The sequence below is a fragment of the Theropithecus gelada genome, chromosome 7b (assembly GCF_003255815.1).
Source record: "Theropithecus gelada isolate Dixy chromosome 7b, Tgel_1.0, whole genome shotgun sequence".
Lineage (NCBI taxonomy): Eukaryota > Metazoa > Chordata > Mammalia > Primates > Cercopithecidae > Theropithecus > Theropithecus gelada.
Genome location: NC_037675.1, coordinates 68,731,316 through 68,758,377, shown reverse-complemented (window position 1 = coordinate 68,758,377; position 27,062 = coordinate 68,731,316). Strand labels below are relative to the sequence as shown.

General features: G+C 37.5%; 1 protein-coding gene across 2 annotated transcripts; it reads right to left on the bottom strand.

Annotated features, from left to right (window-relative positions):
* Positions 1–62: 62 nt before the first annotated feature.
* EIF2S1 (eukaryotic translation initiation factor 2 subunit alpha) lies at positions 63–27,059 on the bottom strand. Of its 2 annotated transcripts, none has more exons than XM_025392450.1 (8): positions 26,920–27,059; positions 22,424–22,665; positions 11,835–11,914; positions 9,742–9,893; positions 5,800–5,906; positions 4,874–4,971; positions 3,966–4,109; positions 63–3,260 (listed from the first exon to the last, which is right to left on the bottom strand). In XM_025392450.1, the coding sequence occupies exons 2-8, from the start codon at positions 22,662–22,664 to the stop codon at positions 3,135–3,137; spliced, it is 948 nt and encodes a 315-aa protein (XP_025248235.1). In that variant the 5' UTR covers position 22,665; positions 26,920–27,059; the 3' UTR covers positions 63–3,134. The 2 variants fall into 2 exon arrangements, with proteins under 2 accessions (XP_025248235.1, XP_025248236.1); XM_025392451.1 differs by lacking the exon at positions 26,920–27,059 and adding an exon at positions 26,642–26,820.
* Between the last annotated feature and the right edge of the window lie 3 nt (positions 27,060–27,062).

Here is a 27,062-nt window from a genome sequence, read left to right as displayed (position 1 = left end):
AGGTACCAAGAAACTTCACCGGTTGGGAGGTTAATCTGTAGTGAAAAGTCTGTATCATACAATACTTTTTAAGAACATTTTTATTCCTTTCAAGTTTATACAGTAATCTGGCACAAGCTATTGCCAGCATTCTTGCCAAGTACAAATGCTTGGACCTCCCCTTAATCAACAGATAAAATACATAACTTACATTTAAGGGGAGTGGATACTTCAAAGTGCTTAAGTAAAAATTTGTCCTCTTAAATAGTTCGAACTGTCTCTTGTTAATCATGTCTAAAACATTGACCTGAATAATGAGAAATCCCAAGCTAATGTTTTACTTATTCCTTATATGGTAAGAGACTACCTTTTAAAGCACCATTTTCCATTTGGCATTTCACCAAGGTCTAATGCCCTTGGAATTAGTTTTTTTGTTTTGCCTTTTGAATATCGATAGGTGTTTATCTGAATTAAACTACATTTAGTTTGATGGCTTCCTGCCTCCAAATTGGCACGTGTGCCTCACTTTGTATGGGAGCTATCAGGATCTCCATAGGTTGCAAAGTAGATGACCATTACCTTGGGGTTGGGGCAAATCAGTGAACAAGTCTCGGCAAGGTACTGGCATTTGTATTTTAAAAAAAATCTCCAGGCATTTTGTTCTTGGTGTAAAAGTAGAATGGCTGGAGTATGGCAGCTGAGTAATAACTGTTCTGCTTACCATGATGTAGTGCTTAGCATGTCTCTATGGATCTATCTTTGAACATTATTCACTTAAGAACTGGCTTGTCTTGTTTTGCTATAACTGATATGAAAAATGGTTTGGGTGGGGTATGGTGGCTCATACTCTTATAGAGGCAGAGGCAGGAGGACAGCTTGAGCCCAGGATTTCGAGACCTGCCTGGGCAATGTAACACCATTTGCCAAAAAAAAAAAAAAAAAGAAAGAATAAAAACTGGTTTGAATATTCGTATTTCCTCCTGGCCATTACTCATTCTCAATTAATTTATGCATAAATGAGACCCAAACTATCACTAATTTTCAGCTATATTAATTGATAGCCACTTGACATCAATGAAAGGTACAGTGGGGAGTAGATGAAATCGTATTTTTAATGAAAAGGCTTTGATGGGAGATTCAAGACTTTTGGCTTTTTTTTTTTTTTGAGACAGTGTCTTGATCTGTCACCCAGGCTGGAGTGCACTGGAGTGATCACAGCTCACCGGCCTCAAGTGACCCTCCTGTCTTGGCCCCTTAAGTGCCGGGGTTACAGGCATGAGCCACCGTGCCTGGCAGAAAGTCAAGATTTGGATAAACTTACTTCTTTGCCAAGCCTGTTCTTCAAGTTATTCAGAACTGGGTGTATAACTTGTCCTCATATTTATCTTATCCCTGCTTTTAGGTTAGCAAGGTGTATGCACGCTTTAAGTTTTGTTTGTTCTTTTCCTCATGGTATCAGTGAAATACTGATCTATTCTCTGGCTAGGGTCAATTTACAAAATTGTCATGGAACTGAGCAAAAGGCCCACGTGGGATAAAAATCACCATCGATGCCACCAGTATTTTTCAAGTTATGGCTTTTGAAGTAAAACAAATTTCAGTAAAAAATTCAAAAAAAAAAAAATTCCTCTGTGTACAACAAAGGAGCACCTGTTATATTTTGAATGCATTCTTCATGTTGCCAGCTTTCTAAACTTGTTTTTTTGATGCCTCAACAGACAGAAGTGAAAATTATGTGCCACTCTTAAGTACATCCAGGTTCTCCTCTACATATTCCCAATGTGGAATGCTAGCTAGCAATCATGGCACTCTCTCAGAAACCAGCCATTGGAAGTTAAAACTTTTGGATTTCAAAAGCTAGTACAGGCTGCTAAATTTAACAAAGGAGCAAACCTTCATAAATGGTACAAACTATCTGCCCAACACACTCTTCTATTTTCCAGACCCTTTAATATTGAGTAGTCTAGTCTTGGATTAGACTATGGTGGGTTAGGTCTAATCTAAGTATCTTAATAGCTATCTAGGGATAATGAATAAAATTAAATACAACTGGTACCTCAAGTATCGTAACAGAATAAATTTATGAAGACAAGCAGACCAAAGCAACTCAAGATTTTCCACACCCGACTAAATGTAGCTGTAACTTCAAATAATGTGTTACCTATGAAACTTATTATGTACAAATTAGTTCTTGAAGACAGAAATGGAAACATGTAAAAAAAAAAAACCAAAAAAACCAACAACAGTAAGTGTTCAAACAGATCCCTGTTTTGTTATAAAGAACTGGAGCTCTAGGTGGCACCTAGTAGATATCACGAATAAAAATCAAAAATTGGGTGATGATACTCCAACTAAAAAACGCAGCTGCTTTTTAAATTTTAAAAACATACTTTACCACCCTAAATTATAAACTCAAGGCAAGTAGCTTATTATACCAATAAGGACTTGGTGTGATAAATTCTCTCACACAAGTTGTCATCAATCTTGAATAGATAAAAGGCACAGAACCAATTTAATTCTTCCATTGCATTTTAAGGCTTTGTCCCGCTAAGGGTCAACTTGCACTGTGGTTAAATTTATTTTCTCTAAACTCTTCTTTTGAAAGGATCTGTTATAGAGATCCTTTATTCACCTGCTCCTACAGTCCCACGTCAAGACTAAAATAAGGATAAAAGAATTAGGGTCTTAGTATTCAAAATGCTTTTAACTGGTGACAAGAAGGAAGAAGCCTATAGTTAAATATCCCAGAAATTTATTTGATGTTTGTTTGAATACATTTTATATAGAAAGATTGGGATTGTTTGCTTTGGATGCCCCTGGTAAATCTCGTGAGGCATTGAACTAGAAAGGGGTGCCAATCTGGAGACATCAGAAATGGAAATCACAAGCCCAATTTTAGAACTATTGTTAAAGATTTGTCTCTAGTGAAATGAGGCCACTCCCTTAAAAATGCTCAAAGTGTTGGAGCTACTGTGTGACAACAGCTGACATTTAGGAGGGCATTTCATGTTCCGATCTGTTAGAACATTTAAATACTTAGAAATAAAAAATATTCAGCTTTGAAGTTTTCAATACTGGAAAACTTTCAAGTCTAGGATTTACAGCCAGGAAGGGCTGCTCTGTGTTCCTTAAATTGGACTCTGTTTTCCACAAAGTTAATCTTCAGCTTTGGCTTCCATTTCTTCTGCATCATCATCTCCATCCACTTCGGCATTTTCTCTTTCAAGCCTCTCCATCTGCCTTGCAAGTTCAGTCTCATCTGTATCTGTGACCACTTTGGGCTGTGGAAGCAGAGTATTATAATTTCAAACTGAAGTAGAAAATACTATACAAATTTAATTTCAATACTATTACTGCCTAATGTTTTCTCTAACACTTTTCTAACAACTCTATCATAATATGTTTACTTTTGAGTGACGTTACTAATAAATTCCATTACATAAATAATAGGTGAAACTTATGAGAATAGTATAGAAAAAGGATGTAGGTATTAAAATGGAAAATTATTTTCTCTCATTTTTATAAGCTAAAACTGAAAACATGAAATAACCCCAGTGGCTGTATCTTTCAAGACCACAAATAGATGTCCTGTTAAAAAAAAACCATCTTCCAGGCTCAAACTACTACTTACTAGCTTACTAGTCCTTTCCATAGAAGGAACCATTATATAACACACACACACACACACGTTTCTTTCTTGTTGGACAAGGAAAAGACAGGAGACAACTTTTTTTTCCCCAATTGTGAGATCAAATTTTAGATACGCCACATCCAAATTCAAACAATAAAAAAACTTCTCATTTATATTGTTTATTCCCTTCCTCCTGGCTGGGGGTGGGGGGTGACCCCTAACACCATTAGTGATCAAAGGCCTGAATGACCATCCTACAATATGACATTCCAAGGCTGACAGCTCTTATTTACCTACAAGAACTCCTTTTAGAAACCTCCTGAGTCATTATTAAAAATGAATCTATTGATCTCACCTCCATTTGAACATTGAACACACCCCTCTTTTCCTCAATCTTTTCTTTGATAACAGCCATAGCTTGACTGAGGACAGAAAGGCCTTCTGTTCTCTCCAGGGTTGTCGTAGTCATTACATACCGAGGAGGAGCTATTAGATTAATCTAAAAGAGAAAGACAGAAATTCAATTATGAATGTACCTATAGAACCCACAACTATTAGGATGCTTGAGATTTTATTAATCTGCTGTGTTAACAAATCACCCCAAAATGTAATTGCCAATTCTACAGGACAGAAATTTAGGGTCCTACAGAATTGGCAATTATGTTTTGGGGTGATTTGTTAATGTAGCAAAAGCAAATCAATACAGGGATCTAATGCAGTATAAACAGTCCACTGCAATACTGAATACAAAGAATTATCATTTCTGGGTTACATTTGGTGGCTAAATTAACTGCAGTTATCATCAGTATAATGGATAATTTGTCTCTGAATTAAACTGATGAAAGAATCCTTCTACGAGATTCTGAGTTACAGTCATCCAGTTAATTTTATCACTAATGAAAGATTCTGATCAAACCTCATAAAATTTGTATGTGTACAGATAGAAGAAAGTGTTACTCTTTTTTACAGTACTATCAGTATTTTGGGCACAGCAACTCTTTATTGTAAAGGAGGTTTGGCATCTCTGGCTTTCTACCAATAGGAATCTCCATCCACTGTGATAGTAACGGTAGAAACCAAAAAAGCCTAAACATAAATCACAAATATCTAGAAATATTACCAAGAACCACTGCTCAATTTTAAGAGCAAAAAAACCCACTTTTGTTATGAAACGTGATTTAAAAAAAAATCGAAACAAAGATCAAAGATCCTATTTGGTTTAGGTGGGCATTTCAGTCGGGAGGGAGACAACTGACAACTCACCTTAATGGGCATGTTTTCCGTAGAACAATTCAAACCTGCTCTTAGGGCTTCTTTTACAGCATCAATGCCTTCATAACCATAACAAGCCACTTCAATATCTACAATTACAAAAGTTCAAAAGTTGATACCAAAAAATGCAAAAAATACTTAAAAGTTTAAAGGAAATCAAACATGTGGCAGATATACTAGTATTCAAATACCCTGAATCCAACCTCTCTATACTGCAGTTCCTTATTTATAAAATGGAGGTAAGGAGGAGTGTGGTAAAGATGGAATGTTAACAGTAACTGCAATTTATCTAAAACGGTTCAGAAATTGTATTACCCTTTGACTCAGAAATTCTACTTTTAGGAATCTGTCTTGAAGAACATTTGTGTAAATGGGTACGTATGTATAATATAAGGGTGCTAATTTGTAGCTTTTTTCTTGTAACGTGAGAAAACTGGCACAACCTACATGTTCATCAAGAGGGGACTGGTTTATGTTAAGGTTTATCTGTTCTATGAAACATTACCTAGCATAAGAAAGAATGAGAAAGATTCCTATGTTCTGCAATGGAAGGGTACCTATGATACACAGGGTGGAAAAGGCTAGTTGGGAGAAAATTCTGCATGGTATGTCCCATCTTTGTAAACATTTGGAATATTTTAAAGTATGTACTAAAACAAAACAATCAAACCCCTCTTGTTAAAAAAAGGGCTACCTTTAGGTTAGCTGAACTCACAAGACTGTTTCTACTTGTGTCAATATATAAATTTTATGATTCAGAAGCCAAAATAATTTCTTAAGCTTCTGTTATAAAAAACAAACATTTAGAAAAATTTATAGATGTTGATGTAGCAACATATACTTTGGTAAGTCTCATTATTTAATAGCTTTTTTGATGCATGCAAAATATTATAAAAATCATTTAGAAAATCATTTACCTGCTCGAATTTTGACAGCCTGTGGGGTTAAGCGCCTATTAATATTATTAATGAGTACTTCCCGTTCATCTTCATTCAAATCTAAACTATCCAAAATAGATGGGTCTCTGGTCAAAAACATAAATAAGTAACAAAAGGTCAAGGTTATATTACTGATAAATGTGAAACCAAACACCATGGAACAATGCATACAATAGTTAAGCACAGGCTGTAGTGTCACAACTACAATTCAAATCTTAGCTTTGCACTTATACCCCAAATGGTTATTAGTGAAATCAACATTTTAGTGATCTGACTAGAACAAGCAATTTAATGCCTAACACATCTAATATTCTACTATAATTGATTACTGCCATGCAATTAGCTGTCCCTGCCTCAAGGAGTTTATTATCTAGCTTGAATAGAAAAAAAAACATGGAAAAATTTTTAAATGTAACAGTACATCTGTGGGCATCAGGAGAGGAAGGTATTACTTCCAGTTAATGAGGTCAGGAAGGGCTTCATGCAAAAAGTAGCATTTCATCTGACCTTCCTAAGTGCCACAGGACAGGGACCAGGGTCTTATTAACTGGCATGTTTGTTGAATGAGTGAACAGATGAAAATATGAAATAAGACTAAAAGAGGAGTAGCACTGTAAAAAGTAAGGTAGAACTATTGTAAAAACGTTATGATACACAAGGCTGGGCACCAGTGGCTCATGCCTGTAATCCCAGCACTTTGGGAGGCTGAGGCAGGAGGATCACAGAGACCAGGAGTTCACAGACCAGTCTAGGCAACATAGCAAGACCTCTATCTCTATTAAAAAGAAAAAAAGAAAGTTACGTCATATAAAAAAGGAATAACATGAGGAAGCTTCAGGCTTAATAAGCAAGGGGTCTTGTTAGGAATAAAAGGCAAGAGAATTTGGGTAGAGGGAACTTTTACTCAGCTAACAAAGTAACAAGAAGACAAACCAACATAAATGTCTATGAAACAAGATGACAAACAGAAAATGGGCAAATGAGGTGAACAGATGTTTCATAGAAGAAATACAAATGGTCAATAAACATGAAAAACTGTTGACCTCTCCAACAATCAGGAGTAAGCAAATCAGAAGATACTACTGTGAATTCATTAGATTAGAAAAAGGAGAAAAAAAAATCAGATATATACGAAATTGTGGCAAGGATGAGGGGAAATAGGAATACTTATACAAATGCTAGAGGGAATATAAATTGTAGAATCAATTTGAAGAATAATTTGGTGAAACCAAGTCAGTTTAAAGATATATAATCAATCTTATGACCCAACAATTCCACTCCTAGGCATATATATTAGAAACTCTGAAACAACTACATATAGAGACACATACGGTATTCATCACAGCCCTGTTCGACAAATGGGACAAAAGGGAAAATTACCTAAACAACTCTAATAGAAACAGATAAAGAATATTCTCACAATGAAATACTATACAGAGATTAATATGGATCAAGTATACACCTATCAATGTGGGGGAATCCTGCTTAGTAACAGCCTTATATGTAAAAATGCAAGCTACAAAAAGATACAATAGGTTACATTTTAAATAACGATTATAGACACATATATGTAGTAAAACAATAAAAACAAATGATATTGACACAATAATTTCAGAATAGTGGTTATCACTGATAAGTGAGGAAAGTAAGTCTGGAAAGGTAAAACATTGTTTCCAACTATGTGAGAAATTTTATGTAATTAAAAAAAAATGCAAAGAACTAGCATTAGTTAAATCTGGACAGTCCCTACATGAATGAAGAAAAGAGTGCTAAGGAAAAGGGAGTAACACATGCCAAGGCTTAGTGGTAACAAGGGGTTGCTGGAGCTAGAAGTTAAAGAGGTAACTAAAGAGGCCAGATGATGACAGTTGAGAGAAATTAAGAAATGTACTGAGGACTGCAGGACAGAAATATAAAGTTGTGTTTAATAGCTAATAGTGCAAACTCTGCTGGAGCCAGAATGCATGCGTTTGAATACTGCCTGGCTCTATGATTTGTTAGCTGTGTGACCTTGAACAAATTACTTAATCTCAGCTTCAATTTCTTCAACTGTAAGAAAAGGATAATAATAGCATTTATACCATACATTGTTAGAATTATATAAATGTTAGTTATTATTACTATTTCCACCTTTTCTACCACGTGATATACCAAAAAAAAAAAAAATAAATAAATATAAATAAATAAATAAATAAAAAGTCACATGAGAATAAACTTGAAGGGATTTGGAACCCCAGATGAGTTGGCTTGCTGGGGGACTCTTAATGGTCCTGGGTCCTACTTATTCTCTTTTTTTCTCCCCTCTACCCCTTAACGTTTAGGAAGGAGTGGGAGGTAAAGAGACAGCAAGTGTAGAGAACTGAAAGAGTCTGGCTTTTTTTTTTTTTTTTTTTTTTTAAAGAGACAAGGTCTTACTCTGTCATCCAGGCTAGAGTGCAGTGGTGCAATCATAAATCACAGCTCACAGAAACCTCAAATCACTGGACTCAAGTGATCCTCCTGCCTCAGCCTCCCAAGTTGCTGGGACTACAGGCACATGCTACTACACCTGGCTACTTTTAATTTTTTTTTTTTTTAGAGATGGCGGTCTTGCTATGCTGCCCAGGATGGTCTCCAACTCCTGGCCTCAAGCAATCCTCCCACCTCAGCCTCCATAGTGCTGGGATTACAGGCATGAGCCACCACGCACAGCCAAGTGTGGCTGTTAAAAGCAGAGGACGCAGTGTTTGCTCCAACAGAAAGTACAGGAAAAGTTGAGAAGTGTGTTTTATAGTATAAATGGAAGAAACCAGAGATATTTTTATGCTGATGGAGCAAAACCAATAAAGGGAAAGGTGACCCAAGAGAAAAAGTGACTGATAGAGATCTCTGAGCAATGGCTGGGCACAGGTGGCAAGATTAGTTTGAGAGCAAGGACACAAATTCCAGTGACAGCAGCATAGGAAGAAATGACAGGTGGGACGGAGATATGTAAGTTTGTTGAGATAGTGGAAAAGTAGTTCTTGTGCAATGGTTTCTATTTTCTTTATAAAATAAAACAGGTAGTGAGCATACCAGCCAAGAGGCAGGGAACAGGGATAGAGTGGTTTTCCGTGGAAGAACATGGAAAAGCTCTAAAATAGCCACTATAGAAGAACTGACCAGGAGCAGAGAGAATGTGGAATAGCTGAGGCTGGAGACCATGAATATGCAGTGGACCAACCTGCAAGACTGTGATTTTTCCTAGCAGCACTCTACAAGTACAGAGAAGGCCGGAACATCGATCCAAGGCTGGATGTATCAGAAGGAAAAACAGGGCAAAAGCTCATAATAATGGCAAGAAAGTCGTTGAAATGATGGATCATGGTGTGCCTATGTTGGATAAGAAAGAGAAGGCAGGAAATGGTGAAAAGACAGGGAGAAAAAAGGTTTGGAATCAGAGCCTAACATACAGAATTAAGATGACAAATAATAGGACCAACTGAGAGCTAGATGAATAGGAGGCTGGGGCAAAAGAACAGAAAGTGGGAATTAAAGATTTTAGTGGCAGAGCAAATCCTGGTGATAGTAAGGCCCAGGCTAAGGCTACACGGAAGACTGGGTCAAGTGGTGTGGGCTGAAAGTCAAAGGAGAGTCAAAAGAGGTAGAGCAAACAAGAGGTTATAGTTTTTGGTGACACATGCTCTTTAGTCCTATAGCCACTTAGGACAATAACCAGGAAAGGAAAATTTTTGAGATAAACCATATAGTTTATGAATCTACATAACTATGATACATAAAACTACACAGACTTGACCATATAGGATTGGCCCATTTATTGGCCAACATAAAATATTTTAATCTAAAATTGGCAAGTACTTTATACATGGATGCTGTGCTGTTAAATATCAGGTTAAGAGTTGTGATAGCAAGGTAGAAGGAGAGTCAAGAAGGCATTCTTACGAGACTGCATGCTTAAATGCATCATAGGCACCATATCCAGGTCTCTTGTACTTGTCATCAAAGACCCAGGCAGTCCTCTGGAATAGGCTCTCCAGCTGCTCATCCTTGGTGTATTCTAATACCTCAGCAACATGACGAAGAATGCTATAAACCTAGAAATAAAATGAAAAGCTTAATAATTCAAAGATAAGGGATCTATAAAAAATAAATATTTTTACATTTTAATAAATAACATAATTTTACTACAATAATTTCTTAACAACAAAAGATCTCCATATAAGTTCTTTCTCCATAGGAAAATATTCACTTTAAATGGGTATAAAAAGTAGAGACAGTATACAATTTAGGGTCCTAAGACCTGGATCAAGTCTTGACAATAACACAGTATCTCTGAACTTGTTTCCTCCTCTGGAAAAAGAAGATACTAGTATCTCTCCTTACTACAGAGAGTGCTCGCATAGATCAAATATACAGAAACCACACACTATAAATGGAAAACTATTATACAAATACAAGTTGTTGTTATTACTTCATGAGGACAGAATCAGGATTAAAAGCTCTTTTTTATTTTTTTGCTGTAATCTTACCCACCTGCCAAACTCTTTCTTACCTCCTAAAATTAACATAGGGTGCAGAGAAAAAGTATTAAAAAGGTCTTCATCATAGTTACACATAAAAATTGAGTGAGAAAAGATACTGACATTGAATAAGTCTTCCATTTTAACATCTCGATAAGATCTATTAACACTCATTTTAATAATATCCTAAGGAGACAAAAAAATATGGAATTTTCCCAGAAAAGTGCTTCTCAAAAGTTAGTGGGACCTGAGAATCTGTATTTCTAAAAAATATGTGATGCCAATGCTCTTAGTTCAGAGACTACATTCTAAGTGGTAAGGTCCTAGAGTTTATTAAGAAGAGATTTTACTGACAGTGTTTTCAAATGTGTCAACCACACTGCATAACTGTAAATACATCATTAAAACAAAGGAAATGATTTGGGTAACTGATGGCTTTTAGACCTTCATTTTCTCTCTTACTGGGATTAAGCAAGATTTTTTAAAATCTCTTCATTGAAACTTTTTTTTTTTTTTTTATATTTTATCTTGAGGACAGAAACACTCATAGCAGAAAAGAACAGACACCAGAGAAGGGCAAAGAAAACAGAAGCAATACAAACAGTACCACTAAGAACTGAGGATAGGCTGGGCACACTGGCTTACGCCTGTAATCTCAAACATTCTGGGAGGCAGAGGCGAGGGGATCGCTTGAGCCCAGGAGGAGGTGGTTGCAGTAAGCTGAGATTGCGCCACTGCACTCCAGTCTGGGCGAGACTTTGTCACACACACACACACAGAACTGAGGATGTAGAGGATGAAGGATAACTTAAACAGGGCCTGAGAAAAGAGAAATATTGACAGAAGAAATGTGAAGAAATTAAACGGCTATCTTTGCTTTGCTGGTGCTTACTGTGGATGACAAGTAGGAAGTAACAGCAAAAATAAGAAAAAAAGTAAAAAATAATCCTAATAAACTAGTGGAGGGGGAAAACACCCAAAACTAGTAACAGGCCTCTGCCTTGCTTTCCTGGATTCACAGACATTTTATAAACCCCTGTTCATTTTTAACATATAACAGCTGGCTATCTCTGTTACCCTTATCCCAGAACAGGGTTGAAAATCAAGAACTGTATTTTGGCCAAGCGTATTAGCTCACTTCTGTAATCCCAGCACTTTGCGGGGCTGAGGCTCAAGGATCACTTGAAGCTCAGGGTATGAGACCAACCTGGACAAAATAGCAAGACCTCATTTCTATTTAAACAAACAAAAAAACCCCGTATTTTATAAGGCATTCCAATTGGAAACAAGTTAAACCAGTTGAAGTCACCCACAGTTAATTTAACCTAAATGGCTTCAAAACACTTCTAGTATTGATTTGAGAATATTAGATCATAAGCAATACTTTAAGGTAGCAGCAGTATGAGATAAAAAAACAAAACAAAACACCGTAGTCATACTCTTTTGAAATTAAGATTTCAAATTATTTATTAAACTCACAGATAGTGGACTAATTTGACTCAAAGATCAACTTACAGTTTTCGATTTTGTGAATTTGTCTTCACATTTGATTGCTTCCTCTGGAGAAACTCTTCTTTTTGACAAATCAATATATCCTGTACAAAAAAATTTTGAAAAACTTATCTCTGTCCAGGTGCCACTGCACTATTGTAACCAGCTTTGAAGACCAAATTAAGTGTTTGATTGGCATACTTACAATTATTTCCTACTAAAATCATATCAACAAAATACTGCATAAGTATTACAAGGCTGAGTATCCCTCATCAGAAATGCTTGGGACCAAAAGTGTTTTGGATTCCAGATTTTGGAATATATGCAATGTATTACTAGTCAGAGCATCCTGAATCTGAAAATCCAAAATCTGAAATGCTCCAATGAACATTTCCTTTGAGTGCCATGTTGATGCTCAAAAAGTTTCAGATTTTGGAGCATTTTGGATTTGGGTATAAGGGATACTCAGTCTGTACAAGACGAGATATTCTGAATTGTTTTCAGAAATAAATTTTTATTATCAGGTAATTATATATTCTCCATTACCTTACTGGAGAGAACTAATAATTTTCAATTATCCAAATGAAAGCTAGTCAAAATGCCTATCTTTCCTCTATTTCTTCCTTTTCCTTCTCCAGAATAGGAATTCACTAAGATGTTCATTTAGTTTAAAGAAAGAGGCTATCCTCACAGAAGATACACACACACAACCCTCCACACACACTCACACACTGAACAAATTAAAACTAATCTACTGTATTACTATCATATACAAGTAACTACGTTACTTGTTGGTGCTTATATATGTTAGGTGCTTAAACATCTCCTTGAACCCTCACGACAATCCTGCATGGTAGATTATCATCCTATTTCCCACAGCCCCACCTCTTTTTAACCTGAAGAAACTAAAACCCACGAGAGGTTAAGTAACTTCTCAAGGTCAAGTAGCCAAAAAACGGCTGAAACCTACAAACCTGCGCCTGGCAATGACTTCCAGTACAATGCTGAGTAACAGCGTGACAGTGAATGTCTTCTTTTTCAATACTGGAGGACATAAGTCTGTGGCGTTTTTCTAGACACTCTTTTATCAGATTAGGAAATTCTCTTTTAGTTTTTGTTTGCTGACTTTTTATTATGAATTGGTGACAAATTTTGTCAAATGCTCTTTCACATCATTTAAATGCTGATAGTTTTCCTCCTATATTCTGTTCATATACACTGATTTTATTTCAGATTCTGAGCAGTTTCATTAAAAATGGTATGACTTACATATAGTGTACATACACCACTTTTAGTGTTAAGTTCTTTGTTTTTTAAAAAAAGAATAGTCATTTAACCACCACCAAAATCAAGTTCCATCACCCCTGAAGCCACTAAAAACTGGATACAAGTTTCTTTGTGAAAATAAATTTTCCTAGAAATGGCACAGCTGCGTTATACATTAAGTACATGTTAATTTTAACTGCCAAACTTTCCCAAAGTGAACGCGGCACTCTGCATTCCCATAAGCAATGTGGAGCAGTTAGAACTGCTCCATGTCTCTCAACTGATTTTTAAAAGGTCAGTCTATTGACTGTGCAGTGGCATCTCACTGTGGTTTTAATTTGCATTTTCCTAATGACTAATGATGTTCAATATCTTTTCATGTGCATATTTGCTATCCAATTATCTTCTTTGGCAAAGTATCTATTCTAAACTTTTGCTCCTTTAAAAACTGATGGTTTAGATACAGGTTTTGTTTTTGGTTTTCTTTTTTTGAGATGGAGTCTCACTCTGTCGCCAGACTGGAGTGCAGTGGCGCAACCTCGGCTCATTGCAAACTCTGCCTCCTGGGTTCAAGTGACTCCCCTGCCTCAGCCTCCTGAGTAGCTGGGACTGCAGGCATGCACCACCATGTCCGCTAATATTTTGATTTTAGTAGAGACGGGGTTTCACCATGTTGGCCAGGATGGTCTTGATCTCCTGACCTCATGATCTGCCCACCTCGGCCTCCCAAAGTGCTGGGATAACAGGCGTGAGCCACTGCTCCCAGCCTATATACAGGATTTCTTTTAGGTTGTCAAGAGTTTTTAAAATATGCTGGTTTGTCTTTTTATTCTCTTTACAGTGTCTTTAAAGAACATAAGTTCTTAATTTTGATAAGGTTCAATTGATCAATTTTTCCTTTCATGGATAACACTTTTAGTATGCTATCTAAGAAATCTTTGCCTAATCCAAGGTCAGAAAGATTCCTATGTTTTTTTCTAGAGGTATTTAGAAGTTTACATTTACATCTATGATTCATTTTAAGGTAACTTTTGTATAAGGTGAGGTGTTTGAATTGAGTTTCTTTTTTGCCTATGGACATCCAGTAGTCCCAGCACCATTTGTTAAAAAGATAATTTTTTTCTTTGATCAGCTGCCTTTGTACTTCTGTTAATTAACTGATCATATAAAAGCACATATAAACTTAAAAAAAATTTTTTTTAAATAAAAAGAAGTGAGAAACAACAACAAAAGAGGTGGGGTCCTGCTATGTTGCCCAGGCTAGTCTCGAACTCCTGGGCTCCAGTGATCCTCCCACCTAGGCCTCCCAAAGTGCTGAGATTACAGGCCTGAGCCACCATGCCCAGCCAACGTAAAGTTATGACTGTTAAACCAAACTGGCATTCCATATACTCCACTTGGTCATGCTTTATTATCCTTTTTAAACATTGTTGGATTTGAAAAACATATTTTATTAATTGTTTTATCTATGCTAATCACATATTTGGTCAGTAATTTGCTTTTTCACAAAAACATGTCTTTGTCGGGTTTTCTTATCAGGGTTATGATGGCCTCATAAAATTAGTCATGCACTGCATAACATTTCAGTAAACAATGGACTGCATATATAACAGTAGTACTGTAAGATTATAATACTGTATTTTTACTGTACCTTTTCTGTGTTTAGGTAAACAAATATTTACCATTGTGTTACAACTACCTAATCAGTACAGTAACATACTGTACAGGTTTATAACCTAGGAATAATAGACTATACTAAACAACCCATGTGTGTATGGGCTATACTATCAAGGTCTATGTAAGCAGCACACTCTATGATAATTGCATGATGAAACATTTTTCAGAATGTATCCTTGTCATTAAGCACTATGTCACTGTACTGACTGTATTTTGGAAGTGTTCCCACCTTCTCAATTTTTTCTTTTTTTTGTGGGAGACACAGGCTTGCTCTGTTGCTCAGGCTGTAGTACAACAGTATGATCACAGCTCACTACAGCCTCAAACTCCTGGGCTCAAGCCATCCTTCCACCTCAGCCTCCCAAGTAGTTGGAACTACATTACAGGTACACACCACCACACCCAGCTAATTTTTAAAAATTTTTATAGAGATGGGGTCTCCCTATATTGCCAGGCTGGTCTTGAACTCCTGACCTCAAGCGATCCTCCTGTCTCAGCATCCGAAATTGCTGGGATTACAAGTGTGAGCCACCGTGCCTGGCCTACCTCCTTAACTTTCTGAAATTGTATTATGACTCATTATTTCTGCCTTAAATGTCTGATACAACTCATCAATTTAACCATCTGGTCTACAGTTTTCTTTTTTTGAGACAGGGTCTTAGTCACTCAGGTTGGAGTGTAGTGGCGTGATCTTGGCTTACTGCAGACTTGTTCTCCTGGGCTGAAGCAATCCTCCAACCTCAGCTTCTCTGGGACTGACCTACAGGTGCACAACACCATGCCTGGGTAATTTTTCTATTTTCTGTAGAGACAAGGTTTTGTCATGTTTCCAGGCTGGTCTTGAACTCCTGGGCTCAAGCAATCTGCCCACCTCAACCTCCCAAAGTGTTGGAATTATAGACATGAACTACTGTGCCTGGTCAGGACCGAGTTTTCTTGATGAAAAGGTTTTTTACAATAAATTCAATTTCTCTGACATATAGGACACTCGAAATTTCTATTTTAAATTGTGTCAGTTTCAGTAAGTAAAATTTTGCAAGGAATTCATTAATTTCACCTAATTTGTTGGTTGAGATGATTGGCATAAAATTGGTAATGATATTCCCTTATCAGCTTTTTAATGACTGTAGCATCTGCAGTGACAACTCTGTTCTCATTCCAGAGATTGGTAATTTGTGTTCTCTTTCCTTTTCTTCATCAGCCTAACTAGGGGTTTATCAATTTTGCTCTTTTTTAAAAAAACAAAAAGCAAGTTTTTAACTTTGTTACTGTTCTCTGATTTTCTGATACTCTATTTCACTGATTATCTTATACTTATTATTTCTTTTATTCTACTTAAGAGTTTACCTTTCCCTTCTTTTATCTTCTAAAATGAGAGTCTAGGTAACTGATTTAGATCTTTATTCTTTTCTAATATAAGTAATTAAAGCTATAAATTTTCCCCTAAGGCTTTAATATATGAATTATTTGGAAGGGCTTATTTAATATTACAAACTTTTCTCTCCCAATATATAATGACACTGATTTCAAAATTAGTTCCAGCGTGATTACAGAACATATTTGTATTCCAACCCTTTGAAATTTATTTAGAGTTGTATTAATATTATAGCTCACCTTATTGTCTATCTTGGTGAATGTCATGCACACTTGAAAATAATGTGTATTTTGCCTTTTCTGGGTGCAGTGTTCTAAGTATCAAACAAGTCAAAGTCTTTGGTGATCTGTCTAATTGTTTCATCAATTGTTCAGAGCTCGTTCAAACTTCCAACTATGATTACAGATTTTTCTATTTCTCTCTTGAATTCTTTCAATTTCTGCTTTACATTTTGAACTCTATTATTAGGCACATGCACAGTGATGACTGTTGTTTTCCTTCTAACACACTGACCCTTTATCATTACAAAATATCCCTGTTTAAATCTGAAAATACTGTGTCTTTAAATCTACTTTATCTAATATTGAGACAGTCTCCTTAAGGTATTGTCTGCATAGCATATCTTTTTATATCCATTTATTTTCAACCAAGTATGTCTCTTGTAGACAGCATTATCATTGAGTCTTGCTTTTTAATTCATCCTAACAATCTCTGCGTTTTAGCTGGAATATTTACTTGATTTACATTTAATTACTGATATAAATGAATTCAGTTATATCAATAACTGAATAACTGAATACCTACATTTTAGATATTTGTTTTCTATTTGTTCTTTCTGGTTTTTGTTTTGTTCTTTTGAGTTTTCTTTTAGGTTAATGTTTTCTAGAATTCCATTTTAATATATCTTTGGCTTTTACAATAGTCTATCTTTGTATTTTACTTACTTATATCTAGAGAGAGAGTTTCACTATGTTGCCTGGGCTGGTCTTGAACAACTGGTCTCAAGTGACTCTCCCACCTTAGCCTCCCAAACAGCTGTGACTACAAGCACAGACCACTGCAACTGGCTTATTTAATGGTTATTCTAGAATTTACAATACACATACTTAACTTTTTAGAGTTAATTTTACTACTGCACATAAAATGTAAGAATCATTAAGAATCACATAGATCTATTTACCCCACACCTCCTGGCCTTTGTGATTAAGTTGTCAAGTGTACTAAGTCTGCTTTAAACAGTATTCTGTTTTCTTAGCTTCTATACTTAACTATTTGGCATCCATTAATCACAGAGCCAACTGTATTAACTATATATTTGTTATTAGGAGTAACTAAATATTTTCTTATTTTCTGTATCCTTGAGGCTCTGATATTTGTGGAGAGACTGCCCCTCCATCAGGTGGGGAGGAGTCAGCAAAGGGCTTGCTTGGGAGCATGCCTTTCTTATGCAGAGCAGCCAATCTGGAGCCCATAAACTCACACACCAAGTCAAAATTCTCCCTGTTGTAAGTCAAGGGCAAGGTATTAGACAAGCAGGGCAGTCCTTATGCCCCAAGGCCTGCCAAAAGCATTCAAACTAGCCAAATGCAAGTCGTTTAAGCTGCTCTGCTTTACTTTTCCTGCAGAAACTCCAATAAAAGCTCTGACCTACTTTTCCCCCTAGTTCCTTGTGACTCCTGACTAAAACTGGTGCTTCCCCATGTGGCCCTGCATGGCATATTAGGCCCCCTTCTCTCAGGCAATATAAGTAGTAAAAGTTTTCAAGGACATTGGCCTGTGTCATCACTCAGTCACCTCTGTAGATTACAATCCCACGGGCACAAATAAGAAAAACAGTTGAATGTATTTTTAAAGAAACTAAGAAGGGCAAAAATAGTTTTTTACATTTATCTATGTATTTTCCATGTCAGGTCATCACATCTCTTCAGTTTAAAGAACTTCCTTTACCTCTCTCTTTTTTTTCTTTTCTTTTTTTTTTTTTGAGACAAGGTCTGGTTCTATCGCCCAGGCTGGAGTGCAGTGGCATGATCTTGGCTCACTGCAGCCTCCACCTCCTGGACTCAAACCATCCTCCTACCTCAGCATCCCGAGTAGCTGGGACTACAGGGCGCACCACCACGCCCAGCTAATTTTTGTATTTCCTGTGGAGACGAGGTTTTGCCACTGCCCCAGCTGGTCTTGAATTTGTGAGTTCAGGTAACATGCCCACCTTGGCCTCCCAAAGTGCTGGGATTACAGGTGCAAGCCACCATGCCCGGCCACGTCTTTAGTTTCTATTTACCTAAAAATGTCTTCATTTTGACCTTCATTGTTGAATATTACCTTTAGATACACAATTCTGGTTTGAGTGCTTTAAAGATATCATTCAATGCTCTGGCTTCCATTATTTCTAGTATGAACACCATAGTAATTTGTATCACTGTTCTTCTGTAGGTAATACATCCTTTTCCTTGGGCTACTTTCAAGATTTTTCTCTTCACCTTTTTTCTTCAGTATTAATAGTCTGATGTACCTGGATATGATCTTAATAACATTTATCATGCTTAAGAGTTGTGGAGCTTCTTCAATTTGTAAATTTGTGTTTTTCTCCAACAAATAAGGGAAACTGTTAGCCATTATTTCTTCAAATCCATTTTCTGTTCTCTCTCCTCTTTCATTTCATATACATACATATATATATATATATATATTTTTTTTTTTTCTTTTTTTTTTGAGACAAGAGTCTCACTCTGTTGCCCAAGCGGGAGTGCAATGGCGCAATCTCAGCTCACTGCAACCTCCGCCTCCCAGGTTCAAGCGATTCTCCTGCCTCACACTCCCAGGTAGCTGGGATTACAGGTGCATGCCACCACACCCGGCTAATTTTTTTACTTTTGATAGAGATGGGTTTTTGCCATGTCGGCCAGGCTGGTCTTGAACTCTTGATCTCAAGTGATCCACCCGCCTTGGCCTCCCAAAGTACTGTGCTGGGATTACAGGCATGAGCCACCGTGCCTGGCCTTAGAATTTATATTTAGTCATGCACTGCATAATGATATTTTGTTGAACACTGAACTGCATATACAATGGTGGTTCCATAAGACTATAATGGAGTTGCAAAATTCCTATTGTCTAGTGATGTAGCGCATTTAGTTTTTATAAATTTAGTGTTACTTAAGTGTACAGTGTTTCTAAAGTCTACAGTAGTGTAATGTCCTAGGCCTTCACACCTGCTCATCATTTACTCACTAACTCACCCAGAGCAACTTTCAGTCCTGCAAACTCCATTCATGGTATGTGCCCTACATAGGTATACTATTTTTTTATCTTTTCTACTGTATTTTTACTGTACCCTTTGTGTATTCTGTGTATTCTGTATTCTAGTCTGGCGACACAGCGCGACTCCATCCCCTACCCTTCTCCCCCCTCAAAAAAAAAGAATACAGATTTTTTGTTTTAGCAGGCAGTCAGCATCTGAACTCAAAACTATAAGCTCTGTCTCCCCAGATGGTAAGCAACTGAAATCTGTTCAGATTTTTTCCTTATTAGGCTACTTGGAGTTCACCCTGTGTTTCAGTAGTTCGGGGATAAACCAGAGATTTGGGAAGAATTTATACACAGACTTAGGGGCTCTCCCCTTGTGCCTGCCTCCTTTCTCTAACCCTCACCACTACCACCACCAGTTTCCATCTACTATGGTTGTCAAGAACTCTCGCCTCCAGTTCTAAAGCCAATAAGACCATAAGTTTTCCGCCAGAACCTTAAATGCCCAGCTTGAAGCTGTCTTCAACATGTACTTAGGTCAAAAAAAAAAAAAGGTGTAAAACAGAAAACATATCCTTTTTTTTTTTTTTTTTTTTTGAGACGGAGTCTCGCTCTGTCGCCCAGGCTGGATCTCAGCTCACTGCAAGTTCCGCCTCCCGGGTTTACGCCATTCTCCTGCCTCAGCCTCCCGAGTAGCTGGGACTACAGGTGCCCGCCACCGCGCCCGGCTAGTTTTTTTGTATTTTTAGTAGAGATGGGGTTTCACCATGTTAGCCAGGATGGTCTCGATCTCCTGTCCTTGTGATCCGCCCGTCTCAGCCTCCCAAAGTGCTGGGATTACAGGCTTGACCCACCATGCCCGGCCAACATATCCTTTCTTGTGTCGACTCACCTTCAAATTTTCAAGTTTGGCCTGCTTTTGGCTGCTTCTCATTGTCTTTAGGTAGTTATTTTTCTTTTTTTTTTTTTTTTTTTTTTTTTTTTTTTTTTTTTTTTTTTTTTTTGAGACGGAGTCTGGCTCTGTCGCCCGGGCTGGAGTGCAGTGGCCGGATCTCAGCTCACTGCAAGCTCCCCCTCCCGGGTTTACGCCATTCTCCTGCCTCAGCCTCCCGAGTAGCTGGGACTACAGGCGCCCGCCGCCTCGCCCGGCTAGTTTTTTGTATTTTTTAGTAGAGACGGGGTTTCACCGTGTTTGCCAGGATGGTCTCGATCTCCTGACCTTGTGATCCGCCCGTCTCGGCCTCCCAAAGTGCTGGGATTACAGGCTTGAGCCACCGCGCCCGGCCAGGTAGTTATTTTTCATACTTGCTCAGGGTTTATGGCATTTACGTCGAAAGGCTTATCTAGCAGGACCTAATTCTCTAGTAAAATGAATTCTCTCTACAGGCTGTTTTGCACTTTGCTCTTTTCCTCATCCTATCGTAGAGATCTTCCATATCAGAATACAGAATATTCAGATCTCATTCTGCATAAAATTGCATTGCATGCATTTGTACTGATTTATTTAACCAGTCCCCATTTTGGTCATTTCCTGGTTTTAGTTAATGCCATACAAACAAATGCTATGGAAATAGCTTTACATGTATCTACTGTATGTAAGCAAGTATGCCATTCCATATTTTTTCTGATTGCAACTAAAAACATATTTGATTCCTCCTTTTGTATATATTTCATACAATAGAAAAAGAAGGCTGAGCACAGTGGCTCACACCTGTAATCCCAGTACTTTGTGAGGCCGAGGCAGGAGGATCACTTGAGCCCAGTTCAAGAGTAGCCTGGGCAACATAGTGAGACCCCATCTCTACAAAGAAAGTTAGCTGGGCAGGGTGGCACATGCATATAGTTCCAGCTACTTGGGAGGACTGCTTGAGGAACACTTGAACAGAGTTCAAGGCTGCAGCGACCTATGATCACACTACTACACTGCAGCCTGGGTGACAGAGCAAGATCCCAACTCTTAAAAAAAAAAAAACAAAACAAACCGAAGTACAAGATTAGACACTATTTTACGTACTACTAGGACAGTGATGTGAAGACTTACGTAAGTTTAACAAATAGTCTCAAAGTAGTTTAATAATTTTGGGTGGGGCTATAGCTAAGTCACAGCAAAACATTTAAAACAATCCATGTGCTAAGTAGCAGTCACTACCTAAGGCATAAGATAACCTCAAAATCTATGTATCATCTAAGGCTATAATAATAATAAAAAAAAATGTCAGTATGTATAGAATTAATCACTTGCAGAAGTGAGAAAGTATCAGTAAACTAGATGGCTGAGGAGATTCAGAAGGATAAGTTGAATCAAGGTGACTGATATGCAGCCCTTCAGACATGATAGTAACTAATGACCTAAAACTAACACCTAACAAATTATAGTAAGATGGCTGAAATTAAAACCTACTTAATGGTATTGTATACCATGTTTTAAAAAACAGTATTCACAAAGGTGATGATTTACATGGGGTCCAGAAAAGGAATCCAATAAGTAAAAAATGGATAGTCATCCAAAACTGTCTGAAAGATACCACAGGATTTGGTAGACACAAACATTCTAATTACTAGCAAGATATACAATGTTAGATTTCAGGTGTGTATATACACACATAGTATATTGCTTTTTCAAGGCTTATATAAAAGATTCGTAAAACCCATCTGCCCCATTTTCATGCTTACCCAAAGATCTCATTACTACTTTAGCTTTAAATCAAGAAAAAAGGCATCCAACATATTCAGATCTACCAATGTAAATGAACTAGTACTCTCTTTAAGTTTGGTTACCATGATTCAATTACCAAAATCCTGATAAACACTAGAAATAAAATTCAAGTTATTTGATCCATAAAATCCTAGGATGTACTAATTAAACTACTATTAACTTAAGAGATCTTGTTTAAATAGCTAATTGGCATGGTTTTCTAACCACTTTGTATGTAAGAGGTTTAAGTATAAAAAGAGCTTTTTTTCCCTAAGCTGCAGCATGCAATTTACAAAAAATGTATTTTTAAACCATTTTAAATCTGAAATTTATATTACAGATATTTTTCTCACTTACCTTTTTCTTTGTCCACCCTAATGACAACCACACACTCATTCCTGCCAATTCGGATGAGTTTGTTGATAGAACGGATACGCCTTCTGGATAATTCACTAAGAAGAATCATGCCTTCAATGTTGTTGTATTCCAGCAAGCTGACATAAGCCCCCATTTCAGCAATGGATCTGACATTCACCATCACTACATCTTCCACCTCAGGAAATTTGTGTTGATAAAATCTACAACTTAGACCCGGCATTCTGCAATTTAAACAAAAGAATTAAATAAGTGTTCAGTTAAGATGAAAATAAAAAAAAAATCAATTTCCACATCTTGCCACTGAAAGAAAAGATGAAGAAAAAAATAGTTATTAGTCTTAGTCTTCTCATCCTTTGAAACTTAAGTGGTACCAGAAAACAGATAATGTTCAGGAACCAAGCTTTAATTTTTACTTTGCTCAACATTTTTGTAATGCTTGGGTGATTCTCTGCCATTAGTTTCAGAGGAATCATAAAAAATAATGACCATCTATAAAGTACTCCAAGACCTAAGGATTAAAGGAATACCTCAAGAGTAAAATACTACTTTAAGGCATATCAAATGATGGGAAGCATCACTATTATAACTAATCAGAAAACTAAAGCTACTCTTCGCTGAAGTTAGCAAACATTGTATATGCTACCACTCACTATATAAAGGAAAGATTTTCTACCTAAATCCTAACCAATATACCATATGATATATTGTCATTTATTATAGCCCAAATTAGTGTCACATGTCAAAGCAACAAAAACTAAAAAAATCTTAATCACAAAATAAACTAAAATGCATCCTCCTCTCATAATTTTTTTTCCTTGAATTCACAATGTCTAGCTTCTCTTATCCCCAATACTCCCAAATATTCCTTTCTTTTATTGAATAGGTATACTTAATCTTGAGAATAGCTTTAATCTCCATTACTACAAAGTTAAAGTTTCTCTTAACCTCCAAGCATTAAAGATATTTACAATTATTCCCTTTGATCCACCCAACCTACTTTCAGCACTACTCCTTCTATGATCCACAAGCCTGAAATCATAATCTGGGTAGAAGCACATTTAAAAAGGAAGCTCTCAAACTAATCATGGCTGATGATTTTCATGTTTTTCTGTTAACCTTCACTGTTGTCACTGCTCAAAACTTAAGTAGTAACATAACTTAAAGGCCTAAGAAAACTTTTGAAAATTAATTTAATAACTTATTAATTGGCACCTGCCTATATCTTCCCAGTGGCTTCCTACTGACTTATATATCTTTTCACTACCTACAGAATCCTATATGATCTGGTCACTGCCTATCTCCTTGTGGTACAACTTTCTCCCTAGTTCTCCCCATTTTCTAGATTAAAAAAGTGAAGCACAGGTTAAGTTACTTGTTCTTTCACATACTGCTAACAAGTGATGAGTCAGGATTTGAATCCAGGAAGTTTGGATCCAGAGTCTGTCCTCTTTTTTTTTTTTGAGATGGAGTCTGGCTCTGTCACCCAGGCTGGAGTGCAGTGGCCTGATCTCAGCTCACTGAAAGCTCTGCCTCTCGGGTTTATGCCATTCTCTTGCCTCAGCCTCTGGAGTAGCTGGGACTACAGGCACCCGCCACCACGCCCGGCTAGTTTTTTGTATTTTTAGCAGAGACGGGGTTTCGCCGTGTTAGCCAGGATGGTCTCGACCTCCTGACCTCGTGATCCGCCTGTCTCGGCCCCCCAAAGTGCTGGGATTACAGGCTTGAGCTACCGCACCCGGCCCAGAGTCTGTCCTTTTATCAGTAAGACTATATTTTCTCAAAACTATTCATAAACATATTACAATTAGAAACATTTTACTTTAAAAGCAACATGAATATATATATATATATTCAGTGCTAGAGTATGTGACACCAATAAGTGCAAACTATTAGTACTCATTGGTTTAACAACAAAAAGCAGCATATTAATGACAGTAGCAGAGATGTTTTTCTTTGTAGGGAATACAAAATCCCTACAAAATAGGGATTTAGCAAACAAAGAGAAGTAGACATTCAATGGCCAGAACTACCCACCAAGAAACAGCTGACTGGTTGTTTCATTTTTAAACAGGGCTTTTCAGGGGTGGGGGTGGGGGTGGTGGGGAAACTGTTGTTGAATATGTGCATGTAAAGTTCTCAAATTTGAGAGCTAAAAAGTTTCAAATTGGGCATCAAAATTAACTATGTTACAGAAATGTACGGAACAGTTTTAAGACATTTAACAGGTGAAAACCATATTTACTTACCAAGTTTCTCCAAATAGTAAAGGTGACGCTTTTAGGGGAAGCAAGGCTTAATCTGATGGTTAAAAAACACGGGCAATTGTGTAAAAGAATCCTGAAGGGATATGACTATGAACACTATTTCTTCAGGAGGCACAAGTCTCTTTGCAACATAAAGGGTAAGTAAAGGAATACTGTTGATGGTTAAGTTATTCATAGCAAAGACAGGAAGTTAAGTACAAAAAGAATCCATACCACAAAAACCTGCATATTGGTTGATAAACTTTCAACATACTGCCTAATGAAATGCTAATAACTTATTATTATTTTTTTTTACTTAAAAAAACATTTGGCAATATCGAAGTCACACTAGGTGACTTCATCTCTTTATCTTTTTCACAGCATTCTGACTTATTTTATTTGGTCCTCAAGAAGTGTCAACAAGAAAGACTCTTACCAGGCCAGGCGCGGTGGCTCACACCTGTAATCCCAGCACTTCGGGAGGCTGAGGTGGGTGGATCACTTGAGGCCAGGAGTTTGAGGCCAGCCTGGTCAACATGGTGAAACCCCATTTCTACTAAAAATACAAAAATTAGCTGGGTGTGGTGGTAGGCACCTGTAATCCCACTACTATGGTGGCTGAGGCAGGAGAATCCCTTGAACCCAGGGGCAGAGGCTACAGTGAGCTGAGATCGTGCCACTACACTCCAGCCTGGGCAACAGAGGCTCTGTCTCAAAAAAAAAAAAAAAAAGACTCTTACCTAAGTTAAGTATAGAGTGGGAAACAAACTAACAAGCAAATGATTACAATATGAAGTACTATGAAAGGAGCACAGTGAAGCAATGAACAGGAAAAGGAGGAACAGAAATACTAAATTATAATACTTTCTTAAGATAATCGACATCAAATCCAGAATGTCTTTAACCCACAGAACCTCAATATCACAACACATTATAATACTCTTATGTGTTCTGATGTAAAAGTATCAGCCACCTTTCAAAATATATCAAGCAAACTCCGGGCTAATTTCAAATACCCTGACTAGTCAGTTATTTTGCAGGACAAATGGTAGGTAGAACTTCTTTCTCAAAACAGTGCATGGTCAAACTGCTATAATGGATATAGAAGTTCACATTCCTTTCCAAAATACATGTGACGGGGACAACTCTCGTGATAATTCTAATTTGGATCTAACACGTATTAGGAATGCTCTCCGAATGGTAGTTCTTGGTATAGGAGTGCTACATAAGTAAAGCTTTTATTTCATCATTATAGTTGAAAAAGAAAGTTATCACCAAATCGCTACAAACATTACTGTGCATGAGACAACTACATCTTTTGGCACCAGATGAACTGAGAATAGGTAGTAAAGTTCGGTATAAGTCATCCCCAAACTACTGACACAGAGATTTTTCCTTGAATAACAACTCAATTGAGAGAAAATATAGACTTCTCTGCTATACTTTTTCTCGAAAAAACCATGCCTTTTGCTTAATAAAAATTTTAAAAGCCTAAATTTTGTGGATAAAGAGACCCAGGGATGACTGTGTATTTAACCCGAAAATATTTCCTTATCTTAGGCTTTCTGTTATGCTTAGCATAGTTAACCTAACATATGCTTAACACAGTTCTATTCTCATTGTCGCCAACATAAAACAAACTGATAGTAACAGTAATAAACTCAAGTCTCATTTAGTTTTGATTCAAAGGGTGACTCATTCAATTATCAGATGAAAAACTACTCGGACCCCGCTCTTTCCAACACGGTGCCCATCCCACACGTTTCTCAGGTAAGAGTCCAGTTTGGTTTCCACTGAGAAGCAGGGGAAAATTGCGGTAGAACTGTTGGGGCGGAAGAAAAGATGGAATTCTCAGACCTGGAAAAAGCAAACTGCTCAGCGTCCTGAGCTGGGGGTAAGAGTTAGGGTGTCACGACGTTCTCCCGAGGCCGCCCCATCGTCAAGGCATTCTCACTTTCGGCATATTGTAGAGGCTGTACAATCCACTCGGCCCACTTTCCTTCACGAGATTCCTCTGCTGGAACAACGATGCCTCTGGAACACAGGATGACCTACACGGAGCCGGCGACGAGGCCCACGACAGCGCGGGTGGCGGCGGTGCTGTCCAGCCACTTCCCGCGCAGGGACGGGAAAGGGAGGTGTTAGCCCGGGGCCTACCCGCTCTCGAACACCCATGTCACTGGACACAAACCAAAGTGAGTTCTTGGAGAAACCGAGCTTGGGATTAGTCACCTGAGGTATGTGTGTGATTCCCGCAGTGGAGACCAGAGCCGCCTTCTTTAATCAGAGAGACCAGACTTGCTTCTCCCTCACCGGCCGCCGATCCTCCTCAGCGTGCGCTTCGGTCACCCGACTGCGCATGCGGAACCTCCTCG